Raw genomic sequence first — 19511 nt, 5'->3', positions numbered from 1 at the left:
CAAATGAAAAGGCATTTGAGCAGGTAGAAAGAGGGTTTGTTATCTACATAGAAATCACAATTGGAATGGCTTTTGATTTTCCTATCGACCGTGACATAGCGAATCATTAAAAATAATAGCTTACAGTGGAACACTCCTCAAGTGTGAAATGTTTTTATATGTTTCTGTTTCACATATTCAACAGCATTCTGTCATGTTGGCTAGTGGTCAATACATAACCTGACAATAATTATTTTCAGTCAGACAAACAAAGCTCACACACATGCGCGCCTGATTGGCAGACATTGAAAGAGCAACAAAGCTCTCAAGCCACTCCATCCAGCGGATGTAGCAGGACATGATTATCATGTTGGGTTGAGTACACAACGATTTGACACATCTTTGACGTCCACTGTTTCTCTCCCTTGACATCCTACTGTCTCCCTGGGACTCCAACGTCTCTCCTTTATGCCTCCTGCACAGCTAGCTCCTTGATCAAGACACGTTGGCTGTGTCCTTCTTTCTTCACATACTCAGTAATGGTTTGACAAAGTTGTAGGTTAATCATTTTATGTACTACAATACTATTTTACATTCACAAGGCTCAAAGAGCCCTTAAATAGTATGCATCTTTTTGAGAAATACATACCCTACATACATTATATTGCTGTATAATTTTATGCAATTCACTAGTCATACAACTAATAACATTTTCAAATTTAGGCTGTTACTTCAATGTGCTGGAGATCAGTGATTTAATGAAGAGATTATATAACTGTGGACAACAAGTCTTTTCCCTCTGTATAGTAATAAGACGGTAGTATACTAGACACAATACGCTGTGGCATTATTTAACTCACTAGTCCCTCTGCATTACTGAGTAATGTGCTGTATAATAATGTGCCTGAGCCATATTAAAATTAGAGAGACTGGGAAAACAAAACAGTGTAATACCCTATCAAATATCCCTACAGAGTGTTTAGGTGTTTGACATGGCAAATAAATTCAAATCCGTTTTGTGGTCTCGACGGGCCTCTGTGGTCAAGTCGATTTATTTAAAATGTCCTAAGTTGTGGGTTGATAAACTGCCTTTCCAGCTCAATAACAGAGAGTGGGCCATAACCCTCCCCACATCTCCATATTTATTTCCCTCTGATAAGATTGGTTTTGTCTGCGTCGGAGTGTAACTCATTTCTGGATTCATATTGAAATGGCTGCTACCCCTGGTCCCCAATTTTATACCTGTGTAAAGATACATGTCCACTGAAAGCTATTCATTCACATTTTTCAAGAAAATAATAAACAAGCTATCAAATGCAAGTCGGGGACTGAAATTGCACATCAGCACAAAGTATTTGGTGGGCTATAGCTCTGACATTGACTTTTTTCCTCCTCTCAGCTGTCATGGCTGAAATTGCTATACTGCTTCATGATAGACTTGGCCAGTGTGCAGCAGCCAGGTCAAGCTATTATTATTGCAGCAGGTGCTGAGATCTACACAGGATTTTACAATGCATTTTGGTTCTGTGCTGGGCTTAGTAACTGTGAGGGCTGACGACCAGCAACTTAACACCTCGTGTACTGGATGACAGCCTCTATATTTCATTATTTCATTTCGTCTGCTGCCTTTATTCACTTTTTTAGCAGGCTATATTTCAGTTTTTCAGTTGCTTTACTTGAAAAGGTGAGAAAGTTAATGGACAGTTTCAGGACATTGGGTTATTATATAACATAAGTCCACTCTGTCCACACCAGTGGGCTGCTAAGGTTTTGCAGCTATCTTTATGATACTGCCCTTTCCTTACTTCTTCACTCATACTTAATTCTAAGTTATTTTCGGACTCAAATTTGGGCCACATCCATATGCAAATATTAAAGGTGGCACTGTGCAAATAGGGATCCGGTGCAGCAGCTGACTGGAATGATATATCTGGCCGTGATAGGCCTTGTCGTCGCAATTAATAGCTCCCCTCCTAAACCCTGCCACAGTGGCAAACACAAGAAGGCAACAATGATTGAATCATCCAGAAAAGTGCATTGCGGCTATGACCCCGGGCAACATATGGCTGCTTCTTCGGCGCCTGTTTATGTAATCTGTAACCTGTGCACTCAGCGATGGTTCGGTGTGCCTTTTGTCTGAAAGACAACACATTAACCTAGCAGACCGAACTAATGTGTGCTGCTTCTGCTTCTCTTGCATCTCATCTTCCACACGTCTGAGTTCTCACAAATAAACTCAGGGAACATCACCTCCCATCGTAACCCCTCCCCTTAGCTCCAGCCTGCAGTTTGGAGCCATCACCCCCTCCTCATTCCTGGCTATGTCTGTAATTAATTTCCAACCTGGTGTGAGAAAAATTATCAGAGTCAAATGTAAATAACAAACTCTATATGGTAAATCAGCATTGGTGGTAGGAGACCTCAACACAAATGATAGTGGACAGATTTTGAATGTATAACATTTTTATGGGACACAGAGAGCGTGGAGATGTATTACCTGAAGTCTGTATGAACATACTTCTGTACTGCATTGATTTTCAACCGCGTTTCTGTGTCGATTGGGGCTGCCAGCATAAAATGAGGGATACCTTACTTTTCTCTTTTAGTTTACCTCCTTATTTTTGTTCCTCTGAGTCAATGGCTATTATGACTGATGACAAAAAGACTGACTTCATGTCTTCAATATGTTGTCCAGCCATGTTACTGGCTGACCTGGCATTTGGGGTTTGGAATGTGAAAGCACATACTGCACTGTAGTCACGCAATGGGGAGAGTAGCATTCCATTTTAGGCAATTCACTAGTGATTTTTGTCCATAGATATACAGTACAGTTAAACATTTTTACAGTACAGTTAAACATTATTTGAAAATGAACTGTGTTTTCAAGTTTTTTGCCTTCTTTGCCTTGCCTCAAGGCCTTATTTGCCTTTCTACAACAGCAGCTCCTTTGCTGCTAACTGGTGTATCCTAAATAACCCTGCATTAGTGTGACAGTGGCTACGACCTTCCCTGCCTCTCCTTGTCATATGCTATTGTTTCACCATGTGTCACGGGTTCAAAGCTCACCACCATTAAGGCAATCTTGATTGACTCGTCATTACAGGTTCCTGCAGTTTTTTTTTTTTTTTTACCACTCCTCACCTATGAATGACAATGGAGAGAGATGAGAGAGGCTGCAAATTACAGAGTAGAACGTGAAATGCCTTTGAAGTCTAGCTAGAGAGCTCCCATTTTTGGATGCAAATGAAAATCCAAATGGAGGAGATTAATGTGTGATAAGAAGACAATCATCCAAATGCATGGAACTAGTGTGAACTCTTTAGGCTTCATTTGAATTTGACCCCCACAGTATAGTAGCTTCCATTGTCTATAGATCCATTATGCTGCCGGGTTTGCATTGCTCCAATATGTAGGATAAGGATTAGGCTCTTAGTTCCTTGTTTTAGTGTGCGTACTACAGCATACTCCAACAACCACTCTGTTTCCATCAGTTCCTAACCATGTACAACTTCCTCCTCCATAGTGGATGGCTGCATTGATTGGTCAGTGGACCTGAAGAGGTACCGGGTCCTAGCAGGGGAACCAGTGAGGGTGAAGTGCGCCCTGTTCTACAGCTACATCAGGACCAACTACTCCATGGCCCAGAGCGCCAAGCTCCGGCTCATCTGGTACAAAAACAAAGGGGACTCGGAGGAGCCTATCATCTTCTCGGGCCATCGGCTCAGCAAGGAGGATGACTCCATCTGGTTCCGCTCAGCCGAGCTGGAGGACAACGGCTTCTACACCTGTGTCCTGAGGTGGGTTTATTTAGTCACTCTGTCTCCGAGGAGTTTAATCAAACGTTTAAGCTTTTCTTAACCCTCAACCAAACAAACACCATTTTTTTCCCCCAATCATTCACAGTCCATTGGCAGCCTAACTTTTTCAGGAATGGAATTCATTGGGTAACAGATTATGACGGATCCTGGCCCCAGTGGTCCCACCAACAAACAGTACAGTAGTTTAAGAGGCCCTAATTTACCTATCTACTTTACATCTACTTTCCAAGGCTACTGTAGTGTGTCAGTGTGTCTATTGTTATGCTAAGCAGCCCCTCTTTGCACGCCACCGCGACAACAGCCAAGCAAGCCCTGAGATGGCACACAGCATAAGGAGGAGGTAGGGATCCTCATCCTCATCGCATGCCATGTTCAGTTTCCTGGTGGAGGAATGCATGACTGGCCTTGTGAGGTTGGTTCACCCCTGCAAGGCTCAACAGGGACACTGAACTGTGGTTGACTTGTGTTGTGGAACATGTAACTGACATTCCACAAAAGAATAGGCTCTGCCAAAATAATTAATATCAAATCAATAATGTTCGTGTAGGTCCCATGCGAGGAGTTGTGTTGTTAGAATTCCCTCCTGGGATTATGACATCAAACAACGTGCGAATCATAAATCGAAGGTCTTTTTATAACATCTAGGAAAAATATTTTCATGGTTCTTAGCTACTAGAAAATAGGTACCTCGTCGAGAAATAAGAAATTAGGATATCTTACTCAATTATCTTACAGAGGCTTCAGCAAAAATCCTCTATCCACAGATGATAATCCAGCTCCTCTCTGACAAAGCTGATGCTTTTTCCTGGCCAATAATAAGGTTTTTTTCCTCTGGAAAGAAGTGCAGCTCTTTATTCCCCTCACGCTATGCTGACAGTCTAATTAGGAGCAGGATCCTGTCACTTTCACTGGGCCTCTTATTATACTTACTTTCCCACCCAGTTGGACATTGCTGCCACAGCTCAGACAGCCAAGCGCAATGCATTCCAATGTGTTAGCTAGCTAGAGAGTCATCAAGCTGAACTTTCTTTTTTGCCTTGGGAACCACAGATTTGGAAGGAGAAGAAAAAAACACTTGAAATTGAAATAGCATGTCCCTGTGCTATGTCTTATTGAATGTAATATATACAGTGCTGTGTCTCTATGAAGTAATCTCAATATCCTCCGAATTGAATTAACTGCCTGTGAAAGACGTTCAAGGTCAAAAGAGAAGACAAGTCTCTTTGCATGTTTTTATTTCCATTAATGGTGATTGATCCCTGGAGCCAAAGAAGCAGGAATCCAAATAAATGGTGTTTTGGGTTTTGGATAATTCCCATGCTGCTTTTTGAATAATATCCAACAATACAATTGGAGCTCCTAATAATAATAATAAAAAAAATATGATCAGCATACAGAGAAGCAGGTAGGTAGGTACTCTCTGTGAAATTGGGGAGCTGTGCAGGAGCTGTGACACGCTTCTGAGAGAATTGTTGTAAAATAACATTCGCAGAGGCTGCTGTGCCTGAAATGACAGGATTGCTCTGGAATGGAGGAATCAATTTTCTACTGAGGGTCCAGTGACCCGCAAGAGGGGTAATGCTCAGGATAATGCCCAGGCCACCTACAAAGACCACTTGGAATAAAACACACATGCACACCTACTGTACACACACATATACACACACACACACACACACACACACACATACATAGCACATACATACATACACGTAGCACATACACATATACACGTAGCACATACACATAGCACATATATACATACACATAGCACATATATACATACACATAGCACACACACACACACACACACACACACACACACACACACACACACACACACACACACACACACACACACACACACACACACACACACACACACACACACACACACACACACACACACACACACACGCCCTGCTATAAAAGCCTTGATGGCAGTTATATAGAGTTCCAGCAATACCCTCTGTTTTATTAGAACATGAACAATGACTAATCATGCCTTGATGCCAGTGAAACACACAGCACCAGCATGGCATGTTAAGCTGTAGTGAACGAGTCGATGCAATCTGCCCGGCTAATGCGCCGCAAGAGACAGATTCACCACCCCTTTATTTCTCATTCTCTCCAGCGAGGCTAGTCTGAGCAGCACTGATGGAGGGAGAAGCATTTCACACCTTCCCCCTAACAATGGATACGCATTTATCTTTGTTCAATAACTTTATGGCGAGGAAAAATACAACACGTTGCCACTGTCTGAGTGATGCCTCTTGAAAGACTCCCGAGCACTTTTATATTCATTATCTTCCACTGTGCACGGCCAGGCTGGCTGCCTCATGTTTTTTTCTGTGTTCTCACTAAACTGTGGCCAAGCCTAAGCTAGGCTATTCCCCCAGAGGTCTGAAGAGTAATCTGTGCCACCTGTCTTTTTCTCCCCTCATAAGATAATTCTCCTCTCTACAATCGCCCGGGTGTCACAGACCTCTTCTTACAAAGCGGTCCAGGTTTTTAACCTTTCTATTAATCTGGCCATCCAGGACCCCGTTAGAGAGAGAGCCAGAGAGAAATGCGCTTAGGTGCTTGGCAAAGTCTAAATCCACGCTACCACGCCTGCCAGTTCTTTTCAGATATTAAACACACAGGCACTAGCTTTGACATTAATACACTTTTAAGCTCTCTGAAAACCTAATGTATATTTATTGTGGGCTGAGACTATTTTTCTAAATGTCTACAAAGAGGGAATCTTACTTAAGATGTCTTTGTTTTATCTATGTGTATCTTACTAAACTTATAAACAATGGGTGAGCAGAAGGTTTTCAGTAAATACATTACAACTGGTCTAGACTTAAACAGTCACTGTTAAAATACTGTGTTCCAACATATTAGACTAGGAGTAATCGTTTTGAAATGTGAAGCTTCACAATATGATACTGCGCTTAAAAGGTAGATAGTCTTTTAAGAAAAATCTATGCAAACAAAATAAAATCATTATTTTCCAATAATCTCTCTTGTGAATGAATGTTAGACTCCATAAAAATGCATTCTGAGACAGTATTATTGAGAACTAAAACCATTTACTTATTTTCTCAGACAGATTGCAAAAAAAGCTCTTGTTCTTTCTTTGTTCAGTCTGGGTCAGACAGACAGAGATTCTCACAGAGAGGCAGCTAGGCAGGGTGGCTGAGATGTTCATTTGTAAGCCCCTGACTTGCAGAACATCATATATGACTCACTGCCTCGATTCAGTCTTATGTAACAACATTTTAAATGGTGATTTTAACATTGGATAAGTTGGATAAGTAGAGACTCAGAGCTATAAAATGGTATATGATTTACGAATGAACATCTACAGCTCAGCTGTTCAGGGCAGCCATAATGTTGAGAACAGTCCAATGTTATATCTTTCAAAAATCTGCAGTAGCCAGAATTGTCTTCATATACTGAGCAACTCACGTTATCCGAACTCATCTCTCGGCATGTCCAGCCCATCCAATCATGGCTAGTGGAAAGGTTCCTGGCTTTTTCCGTGGCTAAACCAACTAGGCTCATCATTTAACAATTTTATTTGTATTTACAGATGGCATACACCTTTGTTATTAAGGCAAATTAAAGTTCACATGTTCCAGAAGGCATTTCTGCAACAACAACATTTTGATAAAAATATATTTTTTAAAGCTTTCAAATGCCTCTCCTGTGAAGTAGCGACGTGCAACATATGCCTAGTTTCTTGAAACGGGTCACATATAGCATGTTATCGCTTCAGCAGAAGAGTCACCTTGACTCTGGCTGCGGGTAGATAGATAGCTAGCGAGAACGACCACCCGCTTGTCATTTTGTGTACACAGCACCTTTACTACATGGTGTGAAGCCTTGTGTTCTGTGTTCATCGGGACGGGGTAATCTCACCCACTTTATTCCCCCTGTCTGAACACTTTTCCTGTCATCTGAAATACTGGGGTGTCCATGCCATTAACTGGTCAGGTCTCTAGAGATTGGAGAGGGAAAGTGTTGTCTTTTGCTGGACCACTGCCCTCTGTCCTTGTCCTAACCCCCTAATTATACTTCCTAATTGGCATTTTGAGGAACAATCTTTTTGAAATGTTTTGACGTCTGAGATGTGTGGTTGGACTCATTCTCTCTTTCCAGCGTGTCTGATGAAAAGCTGTCTTTCTAGAGACTCCCCACAATGATGGTCATGGACTATTGCCCCCTCTGTATAAGATGGTGTGTGTGTGTGTGTGTGTGTGTGTGTGTGTGTGTGTGTGTGTGTGTGTGTGTGTGTGTGTGTGGGGGGGGGGGGGGGGGGCGAGTGCGAGCATGCACGCGTGACAACCGCACAGTAAGCAGGTTTGAGACTGGAGAAAATCTACCTCTATCTTTGATGTGCTGCTCTACATAGCAGCCCCATAGGGACCAACCTATTAACCCTTTCAACCCAAGCACCCATTTAGCCTTGAACATCACACAAACCCATTGAGGCTGAACCAACCACTGCAGATTGGTGATCTGGAAGGTTTTATCACGAACAATGGCCCATGAGTCAACAGAAACGTCATTGTTGTGGCAAGGTGTTCTGATTCATTCACACATTGACCTGTTTGTTTCCATGGCTTTTAAACAACTGTTTTTCATTTCCTTGTAACATTTTGTTTCTGCTCAGTGTGTAGTACGAAAGAGAGAGAGAGCGAGAGAGTTAAAAAATATATATATTTTTTAAAGGTCATTTACATCGGAGGTTTAATAGCTAAAGGAGTTGGGCCATCATAGTTCATTCTTAGAGTGGTTCCCATTGAAATTAAATTGGTGGCTCATGCTCTTTGTGAAATATTTAGCACACCTATTTAAAACTTTACTAAATTTCCATCTTCTTCCCTCTCTTACATGGAAATGGGAGAAATAGAATTTCTACCCCATTTTGATCAATGGAATTGGCCTACATTTAGATTCAAACTGTTGCATGTAAAATTCTCCCTCTCTGAAATCCATCTTTATTAAGCCCCTTTATTAAGTTCAAAGAGTTTACTGTGTCATTTTCAAACTCCAGTGCAAGCGAGGCAGGAGATTGCATAGGAAAGTTTCCCCATATAGAGTTTTAGGGACTTGCAGTAGCATCTGGGGACCCGATAAAACCATTCATAAGCTCAGAAAGCTTTAGCAATGCATCATAATTCCAACCAACAGGATCAACCATTTCAAACTAAACTACATAATTCGCTTTTATTCCTTTTCCGTCATTGACAAACGGATGGACTAGTGCCTTCTAATTAAATATAATGTTTAATCTCTATGATAAATTTGTGTTAAGTGCCAAGATTCTGCTCTCTGTGGTATAGGCCATCTCAGCAGACAATCCATAATGAAAACAGGTCAAATCACAGTGGCAGACAGTGCTCATTTCTATGAAGCTCATAGAGCAACACTTTTGTCAGTCAGTATAATTGGCCCTTGGGTCCTCCTAGGCCCATCTTCCATCCACAGAGAGTGTTACATGAGAGCTAGGGCTTGTGGAGGAAAGGGAGAGAATAAGGTTCATTATCAGTGAATTAATCATATGATTTCACCTCCAACTTCCTCCTTATCCTCTCCCTGTGTGAGTGGAATGCCCATGGCAGGGTGCCCTGGAGAGCTGTCCTGTGTACTGTATGTCTCCTCCTCCAAGGCTGGGAGCTGCGATGTCACTGCTGCTGAGACACAAATCGCAAGTGATCTCCACAGACAAGGCTCCTCCAGATGTTTGTTCGCAGGCTATGTACTTTCTCAGGTGGTTCTGAGACAAAGCAGCAAAACAGAACAACATGGCCGACCTTCCTGCAGCAGGGCCTCAGTCACTCTCTCGGTCATCTATGGATGTTTACCCCATAGAGCTCCAAGGTCAGATTGCTGCAATTAAGGGCTCCTGCTTTGACCTCTGGTCCTCCAGCGATATAGGAAACTACTTAGCACCGTTAATGTGTTATGGTCATTTACTGAGATCTACTGTAGATAGAGCCTGAAGTACGGTTGACCTCTGCTATGAGAGCATGTACACAGTTTGGCTCTCTGTGCCCCGGCTCACACAGAAACCTGTGTAGGGGAAATTACATGTGAAATCAGCTTGGAAGGAAGTCATGCAGGCTAATGGAAGTTCTCAATGCTTATTCATTCATGTCTCAAGAGTGTTAAGAGCCCGGGCATACTGACCCATGCGACGGACGGATGGACTCAGCTGGGTGGGCAGCATCTTGAAAGTTGCTGTGTTAGATTAATTGTAAAATTAATTTGAAGCTCACATTAATAGATGTAAACATGAACCGCGAAAAACACAGAAATACCTCTTTATTGAGCATATAATTAAATTGGCGAGCTGTAACCTGAGCATTTTCATATGAAAGTAATTGCAGGAGGAGAGTGATTAATTATTAATGCAGTGGAAGCAGTCGTATCAGGCTTGCACAATAGTTATGCAGTGTGATTAACTTCCAGCTAATTGTCAGTAACAGACCAGTGAAAATATCCCCCTCATTTTGTCCTAAGTGACTTTCACACATCTGTCCTCTGTTTGTCCATTATTTGTCACGATATGAGGCCGTTGTCACCAGACACAGTGAGCGCCCTTGTGAACAGTATTTTAGTCATAGTTGATTTTCTCCTAGAGTAAATAAAGTAGCCCAGGACAGCTGTACTCTCTATCTCTATTGCCTGGGACCGCAGCCAGGAATTCTACACACACAAAACAGCAGATATGTCAGACAATCTACAAACTCACACACACACACACACACACACACACACACACACACACACACACACACACACACACACACACACACACACACACACACACACACACACACACACACACACACACACACACACACACACACACACACACACACACACACACACACAAACCCGCCTGATGTCCCAGTCTAAAACCAACTAAATGGTTCATGCCGAAATGTTAAATCTTTGCATCAAACAGACTGAATTCACTAGTGGAGGTTCAGGGAGCCCTAGCGTTTGAGAGGCTGACACACAATGCCACTGCAGGGTAATCCTATGCCTGAAGTCCCTCATGCATTTTCAATGGGGGGAGGATGCAGCAGTCACTCTCTACGTACTGTAGCCTTGTGTAGTAGCCATGGCAGTAGCTGCGTGCGGAACTGGGTGTCACTTGCCCTGACACATGCCTCCCTGAAGGAGACTTGTACTTCTGGCTGGTGCCTATTGAAATAATATGCTAATTCATTCTCCATACAGCATGTGCTCTTGCCACTTCAGGGGGAGCCGCATCTCTTTACTAATTGAAGCATTTTGAAATATTTCATTCAGGTAACCTCCGTGTTCAACTTGCCCATTGTTCTTGATGTGGTTAACTGGAAACTAAAAAAGTAAAAAGAGGCCCCACTTCACATCATCACAGGTAGGCAGGGAGGCATTGATGGAATGAATGGCAGTGTTTAAGATCTCTGCTGGTTTACAGATGAAACCCCCTGGAGAAATCGATGTGTGCTTTTGTGTGTGTGATGACTGTTGGCTAGAGGTGAACTTGGGGAAACATAAAGCCTCCTGTGTTATGCTCCCTGCCTGCAGAAACTCCACCTACTGCATGAAGGTGTCCATGTCCTTGGCAGTGGAGGAGAACGACGAGGGCCTGTGCTTCAACAGTAAAATACGCCACCTGGAGAAAGCCGAGATCACTAAAAGCAAGATGATCAACTGCCCCGACATCGAGGATTACCTCGCCCCTTACAAGCAGCCCCAGATGACCTGGTATAAGGTAACAACCCTTATTCTCCGAAAATTCCCATTGGGCTCTGGTTGAAATTAGTGCACTGTATAGGGAATAGGATGCCATTTGGGATGCAGTGCTAGTCTTTGTATATGCTCTGGTGGACTAATGGGTATCTTATTAAACTAAACAAAAAAATAGTTGAAAGTGACATGATATAACATGGTGTGTGTGGTGTTGATGTGGTGTCCTGTCTGTCTAGGAGTGTGAGAAGAAGACATGGCGGAGCTCCATCATGGTGAACACCACCAACATCTGGTTCCCTGAGGTGCAGGAGGACGACGGGGGGAACTACACCTGTGAGCTCAAGTATGGCAGCCGGGTGGTGAGAAGGACCACAGAGCTCAAAGTCACAGGTGAGCCCCCCATATCATGTGGGTGTGCATATACTGTATGTATATGTCTGATTACATGTACAGTATGATTTCGTTTTATATTGTTGTGTGTATGTTTGTATTATACGTGCACAATGCTAAAAAGAGTTTGACAGCTGGCCACGATTATCATTCAGAATCACGTGATCTGAAATCAGCTGCCGTTAAACGTGAACGTAAAGATTTACATCAACGTCCAAACGCAGGATGCACTTTTGCACTCTTACACTTAATATTCTCATGCCCCTTCCTCTCAAAGTTTGGTAGATCAAAGATAAAACACTGTGCGCTGGCTGTAAACCGGATGCACTGCGGAGACACACCATTTATCACAGGAGCATAGTGGAGCGTCACTGTGTGTCTGTGATGCATCAGCCTTCAGTGTAAACGCTGGAAACCACTGTGACGTGAGATGGATTTATTTATTCACATTTTGGGCTTGTTCCTCCTCTGCTGCCTCTGTCATGCAGCAGGCAGGCAAGCAGGCAGGCTGGGATTCCAGGCCAGTGAGTCTGACCCTTGGGGTGTGTGCTGGGTCCTGACTGCAGGAAGAGCAGCTGCCAACTGCAGTGTGAAATCAACCCCCCAGCTCATTCACCCTGCCTGCCTGCCTGCCTGCCTAGCCCTCCTCTGAAACAGAGCGGAGCCAATCTGCCGGAGCCCCAAGACCGCACTAGGCAGGCAGCACTGACTCTGACTCTAGCTACACTACAAACAGAACAGAAACACACGGAAACTACACACAACCATGAGTCCACCACATACATACAGCAATGAAACTGAAACAGATAGGAGCCTTAACCAGACAATGCAGACTGAAAGACAGTTCTATCACCATGCAAACTGCAACACACATACACACAGGGCTGTAAAAACCTCTGAAATGCTATTTGAAGAACAGCAAAAACAAGAAAAAATTACTCCAGCCATTATCACATTGATTGCTGTATTCACCTCCGCCGATCTACAAACACATAGCCTATTAGCTACACAATTAGCGGCAGGTAGCCTAGTGGTTAGAGCTTTGGGCCTGTAACCAAAAGGTTGCTGGATCAAATCCCTGAGCTGACAAGGTAGAAATCTGTTGTTCTGCCCCTGAACAAGGCAGTTAACCCACTGTTCCCTGGATGGCCATCATTGTAAATAAGAATTTGTTCTTAACTAACTTGCCTAGTTAAATAAAGGTTACATTTTTTTTTAAATCTGATGACCTGGCCTCCACAATCATGCAACCTAAACCCAATTGAGATGGTTTGGGATGAGTTGGACTACAGACCTTCGGAAAAGCAACTAACAACAGTTAACTCAGCACTGGGATTAAAAACTATAATTTAATACATACAGAGGGCTCTCTTGGCAGATAAAGTATTTTATTAACAAAAGGTAAACAAATACATTTGCTTTATTGGACCTTTTTTTGTTGTTACCTAAATTGCTGCTTTTCTACATATTTTGCCATGTATAAGTCCCCTATATAGGGGACTTGGAGCGGTTCTGGCCAGGTTCTGACCGTGAACGGCACAACATCAATTATACAACACTCCCTAAAAGCGCTACTTGTCCTGATTCATATACTGTATGCTATTGCAATCCGCAGCTGTGAGATTTCCTGTGCCTGTGAAACTCACAGCTGTGCTTGCAGAAGCGCATGTGGAACAGGAGTGTCTTGTGGATGCAACAATAGTAGTTTCATCTCATTGTAATGTTCTCAGGTAGATTCATAGCTCTCATCAGGGAAACATATAAAATAATTTCATAGAATTTTAACAGGACCACCTATTTTTGATCACAGACGGACGAAATCACTTTGTCTTTAAAGCTGAAGTTGTAACGAGTCTGCACACATTTTAATGGTGTCTCAGCGCAGCTCAGAGAACGTTTGGCAGAAAAGTCTCTGTCATTTATATGAAATGGTGCCAATATTGTACCGTCACTAAGTATGATGATATTATTTTATAGTTATGAGAAAGTTGAAATCTTAAAGTAAGTCATTTATAATTAAAACTATATTGACCCACTTTTGTTGAATAGGAAAAAATCATATGATTTTTTATATTTTCATAATATTTGTATTATGACTTGAGCTTGTGTCCTCAACAGTGAGTATACCTCAGCAATTTATAACTATTTTTACCAGAAAGGTGAGTTCTAGACCTTTCTGAAACTATGCAGCATTACTAGTTATTGTTTATGGCCATCTCATGAAAAATAATTTGTTTTGGGTATGTCTATTTAGGCGTAAATCAACATTTTGCCATATCATTCAAGAGGTTTATATCTGAACGAGAGTGACTAACAAAATCAATGGAGGCGCCTTGGAGGTCAGGGCCCCTGGGCACGTGCCGTGCGTGCCCGGTCGGTAATTCGGCCATGATTACTACAAGTTTAGATAGCTGGCTAGATTAACTAGACAAATTGACCAATCTATTTATTTATTTTTACTGACATGGGCTAATTGAGTGACTGTCTGTGAGTGGCATAACAAGACAAAAACTACTGATGCAATTTTCGAAATTGCACCTTGTGTATTGTACTATTCTAACTCTCAACAGACACACACACACACACACACACACACACACACACACACACACACACACACACACACACACACACACACACACACACACACACACACACACACACACACACACACACACACACACACACACACACACACACACACACAGAGAGACAGACAGACACACACACATTATTTTACATGCAACTCAGGGACTAAAACAGGCACAGTGCTATGCTTCACTAAACAACAGTATTCAATGAGCTAGCATTGCAAAGCAAGAACAGAGGCGGTAGCGGCAGGCTAATATAATCTGCTAAAATGAAAGACATCTGCTTCACTGATATGTGAAGAATATGCTTGTCTTGTCGGTTAACTGAGCCGTTGTTTGTTCACTTACTCACATGCCTTCTGCTAAGCTAAGCGCTAGGCGTGCTAGTTCCAGTGAGTGGTGTAATGTTGGAGCTGGATTCCACATGGTTTACAGCCTGCCTGGGGCGCTGACCCGTAGGATCATATGCCATGTTAGTGTGCTGCTGGTTGGGTGGTGAGCCAAGCCAGGGTTAGACAAGGCCCGGGCTAGTTAGCTTTAAGCACACAGAGAGGTCAATCAGGACACTCAGGCTTCCAGGGGGCAGGGAGCAGGGGGCTTGCCTACTTTCTTAGAGTAGGAATATTAATGGGGTTGCTGGCCAGGAACTGTTTTAAGCTACCATGTTTGGGTCCATATGCCTTGTATTACTGTAGCATTGTATGACACCTTTGTTTATTTCAGTATTTAACGAGCGACAGGTAGCTTAGCAGTTAAGAGCATTGGGCCAGTAACCGAAAGGTCGCTGGTTTGAATCCCGAGCTGACTAAGTGAAAGATTTGTCAATGTGCCCTTGAGCAATGCACTTAACCCTTATTGCTGAATAAGAGCGTCTGCTAAATTAATAAAAATGTATAGAGCCAACAATAAGGCCTTGGAAGGAGCCTGTAGGGCCAATCTGCTACTGAATGGCCTGCAGTATAGTAGCAATACAGTACTGAACTCACGCAGAGTGTAGGGGAGGCTAAACCTTGGCAAAGACTCAGATTTGTGCCCAAAAACCAGAATGACCAAGAAAAGCCTCTTCTCCCTCTCCATAGTCAGCACCCTGGTCATAAATATTTCAAAATGCATTTCAAAGTAAAATTCCTCTTATGAAAGAACATTGCGTTCAGGCTAAATTTAACAGTTACTGCGAGAGGTGAGTTACCACGGTCATGCGTCTCCAAAACTCATTCAAATATTGTATCACCTTCCGCAGCTGGTTAAGTCAACAATGGGAGAGATGATGGGCCGTGCATGAATCCTGAATCCTCTCTTCCTCTCTTCCGTCTTCTCAGCTAGGCCTGCGAGTTCTGCCTTTAGACTCTAGCCTCTTGGCTACTTTTTTACCCATGTGGAAACCCCATGACCTATTTATTTTATTACCTCATAATTCATCATGAAATTGTCTGTGTTCACATGGGCTTTGTCCTGCTCTTTCCCCAGATCAGCGTGACTACTTTTTTCTTTTCTTAGGAGAAGTGAAATGGAGAACAAGAAAAAGTATCCTTTGGGTCTTTTTGGGAAAATATGAGCCCATTAATTTAGGAAACATGTTAGAGTAAGGAGCAGTTCAATCCAGTAGATAGAATTGCCTCCCCAAAAAAGTAATATTAAGTGGTTTTCTGGCAACAGAAATCTATGTGCGTCAGAGAGAGTATGATTTTTTACAAATGGTGCTCGAATGTCCTCAAGGAAAGGTTAGTCCATCAAATATTAAGAAGCATACAGAACAAAAATAAGATGTGCATGATTCTAAACTAAATTTATATTTCTGTGGTGAGGGAAATTATTGTCGATGGTACCTATACAGATACCACTGAAAACAGCTGAAAAGATGTAGGGCATATATGCCATTTATACAATATATGCACTAAACCATTTTAAATACTTTCAATGAACTGTATTTAAAGTATATTGCCGTTTTGAAATCTATTGTATCTTTGTGATTGCTATATTTATATACTATAAATGTTTAGAAATGGCTGTAAACGTTGAAACATTTAAATGCTTGTGAAGTATGTCTGTAGTACAGTACATTACCTGTGATTATCCTCCCTCCTTTACTCAGGGAATCTGAGCTGTGTCACATATCTGTAAACCAGCATATGCATATCAAATGATACCCAAAATGGATTTTACTTGTTTCGACACTGAAAATGCATTAAGATTGAATAACGAGACACATACAACCCAAAACACTGTGGTCAAACCTTGGATAGATCACATTACAAGCAAGTGAAGCAGATACATTCAATTAGGAGTTAAGCCTACTGCTAAAGCAGATTGAAGTGGTCACATATCTAAATGCGTGTGGTCACAGGTCCTAAAGTAGTGCAGCTATGCGTTGTTCCTGCTGAGGAGAAGAGAGGAGGGCGAGACTGCAGTCATGGAGAGGAGAACAGGGGAGGAGAGAGGAGAGGAGAAGAGAAGAGTGTTTGATAATAAGCTAAAGGGAAAGAGCAGGATGTATGGCCTGTCCCTAGACACCAGCGTGTCCTGTTTGTCTTCATATGCCAAGTGACGCCACCGGACGATAAACACATTTGTTTCAGTGGAGTCAAAAGCTCTGGAATACTTGGGTTTCATGTTAAATAAGTCCACGCCTTGTCAGGACACACACAACGGCTGGGCGTCTTCCCCAGATGAGGCGTGACAGGGCTGGCGTCGAGAGGAATCGATTGCCTGTCACTCTCTCTTGCCAGAGGGGGTTACCTTTTCTCTCCTTTCTCACACGCACGCACGCACGCACGCACGCACGCACACACACACACACACACACACACACACACACACACACTGGGGAGGGACATACCACTGTACTGAGGGCATGTCCCTAAACCTTGTCCCCAAGCAACTGCCTTTGTGAGTGCATTTTATATTACACCTTTAGCGGATTTGACTGAAAGAGTTGTGTGAAATTCAGAAACTATTGCAAACATGAGATTTGACTAAATTAGACTTAGGCTTTTACACAGAGCCATATTGAGTAATATTAACACTACAGGCCTACTTACTTTAGTTGAATCCCAATACCTTATATTATCTCAAGTTTACCCATTAACATTCTGAACAGTACCATTGGAGGACTTTTACTCTGGCGGCACCTCTTAAACGCCCGCTCTAATGGATGTCTCATATGAATAGGTGTCAGGTGAGGTGACAAAGGAAGTTGAAGTGAGCTCTCATTGTCTGTGTTAACAGCTCTAATAAACCTGGTATCGAAAGTTATCAGAGACCTCTATCCGGGTCAGGAGAGATGTATTATTTGAAGGTGAGTTGATACCCAGTGATTACCGATGGAAGCAGCACAGTGGGGACTCTTCAATTTGATTCACTCAGTGAGTTGGAAAATTAGAAGCATGAATAGGCTCATTTGTCCATCGACAGGAAACACTCTCAGTCACTGGTCAAACTAATTGCATTATGTCACCTAGAGACATTTCCCCCTGAGAATAGTTGAGGTTTTTCCACTTTTACTCTCAAAAAGATCATCGTAGGAGAGAAACGGAGCAGATATGCAAATCTGTCTACACATATCAATTCAGTCATAAGAGCTGTGTTACACAAACTTTGATGTCTCACTGCAAATATGCAAATCAGAATAGATCATAGATAAGTGTGTAATGCTAATGTGGTGTTGCAATCTGAGAGTGCACCCTATCCAAAGTGGAATTAGTAAACTACTACCGTGTTTAAATCCAGAGGCCATCATATTGTTTTTTTAACCCTGAATAAACTGAGTCACTGAGGGAGTCTATAGTTTGACACAGTGCAGCATCGGCCTTGGACCCATCCTGCTTGTCTTTCTTCTTATCTTTCTCTTTCCTTGTTTCTTTTTTCTTTTCATTCGAATTCACAGTGTGTCAAGATAAGCAGAAAGGAAGGCCCAGTCACTCCAGATCTGGTGACAATTCTAATGAATATAGCATTATTAAAAAGGGGGGCTCTTTAATATTATTGACTAATAGTTGAATAATGAAATCAGTATTAATAGATCATTACCATTCATAGTGGTCCACTGAGGGATAATTGGTTAATCAATACAGCCTAATTGTAGCCTCAGTATTGTGTGCCTGGTGTTGCCAGTGACCTGGAGGTTGACTTCAAGCTTTTAAACAGCATATTGGTATTGATTTTACGTCTATATTATTTAGCATGACAAGGTAGTGAATTAGAGCTCTGTCATCCTCAGCGCTACTCTCGTTATAGTTTAGGAGCTTAGGATGAGCTTGATGCCCTGAATATCATTATGGCAGCTTCACTTCCATGAACTTTATCATCTTTAGTTTTTGACAACCGGGTCTGGCAGGACCTGTATTAGATTTGCATAATTGAAAAGACAGTTTCCTTTCTAATTCTGTCTGGTTTTCAAATCAAATCAAATTGCATTGGTCATATACACATGGTTAGCAGATGTTATTGCGAGTGTAGCGAAATGCTTGTGCTTCTAGTTCCGACAGTGCAGCAATATCTAACATGTAATCTAACAATTCCACAACAACTACCTAATACACACAAATCTAAGTAAAGGAATGTAATAAGAATATATAAATATATGGATGAGAAATGACAGAGCGGCATAGGCAAGATGCAATAGATGGTTTAAAATACAGTTTAGACATACAGTATGAGATGAGTAATGCAAGATATGTAAACATCTTTAAAGTGGCATTATTAAAAAGTGACTAGTGATCCATTTATTAAAGTGGTCAATGATTTCAAGTCTGTATGTAGGCAGCAGCCTCTCTGTGTTAGTGATGGCTGTTTAACAGTCTGATGGCCTTGAGGTTAGAAGCTGTTTTTCAGTCTCTCGGTCCCTGCTTTGATGCACCTGTACTGACCTCGCCTTCTGGATGGTAGCGGGGTGAACAGGCAGTGGCTCGGGTGGTTGTTGTCCTTGATAATATTTTTGGCCTTCCTGTGATATTGGGTGCTGTAGGTGTCCTGGAGGGCAGGTAGTTTTCCCCCT

General features: G+C 42.2%; 1 protein-coding gene across 1 annotated transcript in view; it reads left to right on the top strand.

Annotated features, from left to right (window-relative positions):
• The window catches only part of LOC106604955 (X-linked interleukin-1 receptor accessory protein-like 2), a 135686-nt gene that overhangs the window by 5184 nt on the left and 110991 nt on the right, over positions 1–19511 (top strand). The window contains exons 2-4 of the mRNA XM_082974924.1: positions 3503–3776; positions 11373–11559; positions 11774–11927. Of these exons, the coding sequence (XP_082831050.1) occupies positions 3503–3776; positions 11373–11559; positions 11774–11927 (615 nt within the window). The remainder of the gene's footprint in view (positions 1–3502; positions 3777–11372; positions 11560–11773; positions 11928–19511) is intronic.

Source organism: Salmo salar, chromosome 05 (assembly GCF_965601325.2).
Source record: "Salmo salar chromosome 05, fSalSal1, whole genome shotgun sequence".
Lineage (NCBI taxonomy): Eukaryota > Metazoa > Chordata > Actinopteri > Salmoniformes > Salmonidae > Salmo > Salmo salar.
The sequence above is the reverse complement of the archived record's forward strand: the minus strand, read 5'-3'. Positions and strand labels throughout refer to the sequence as shown.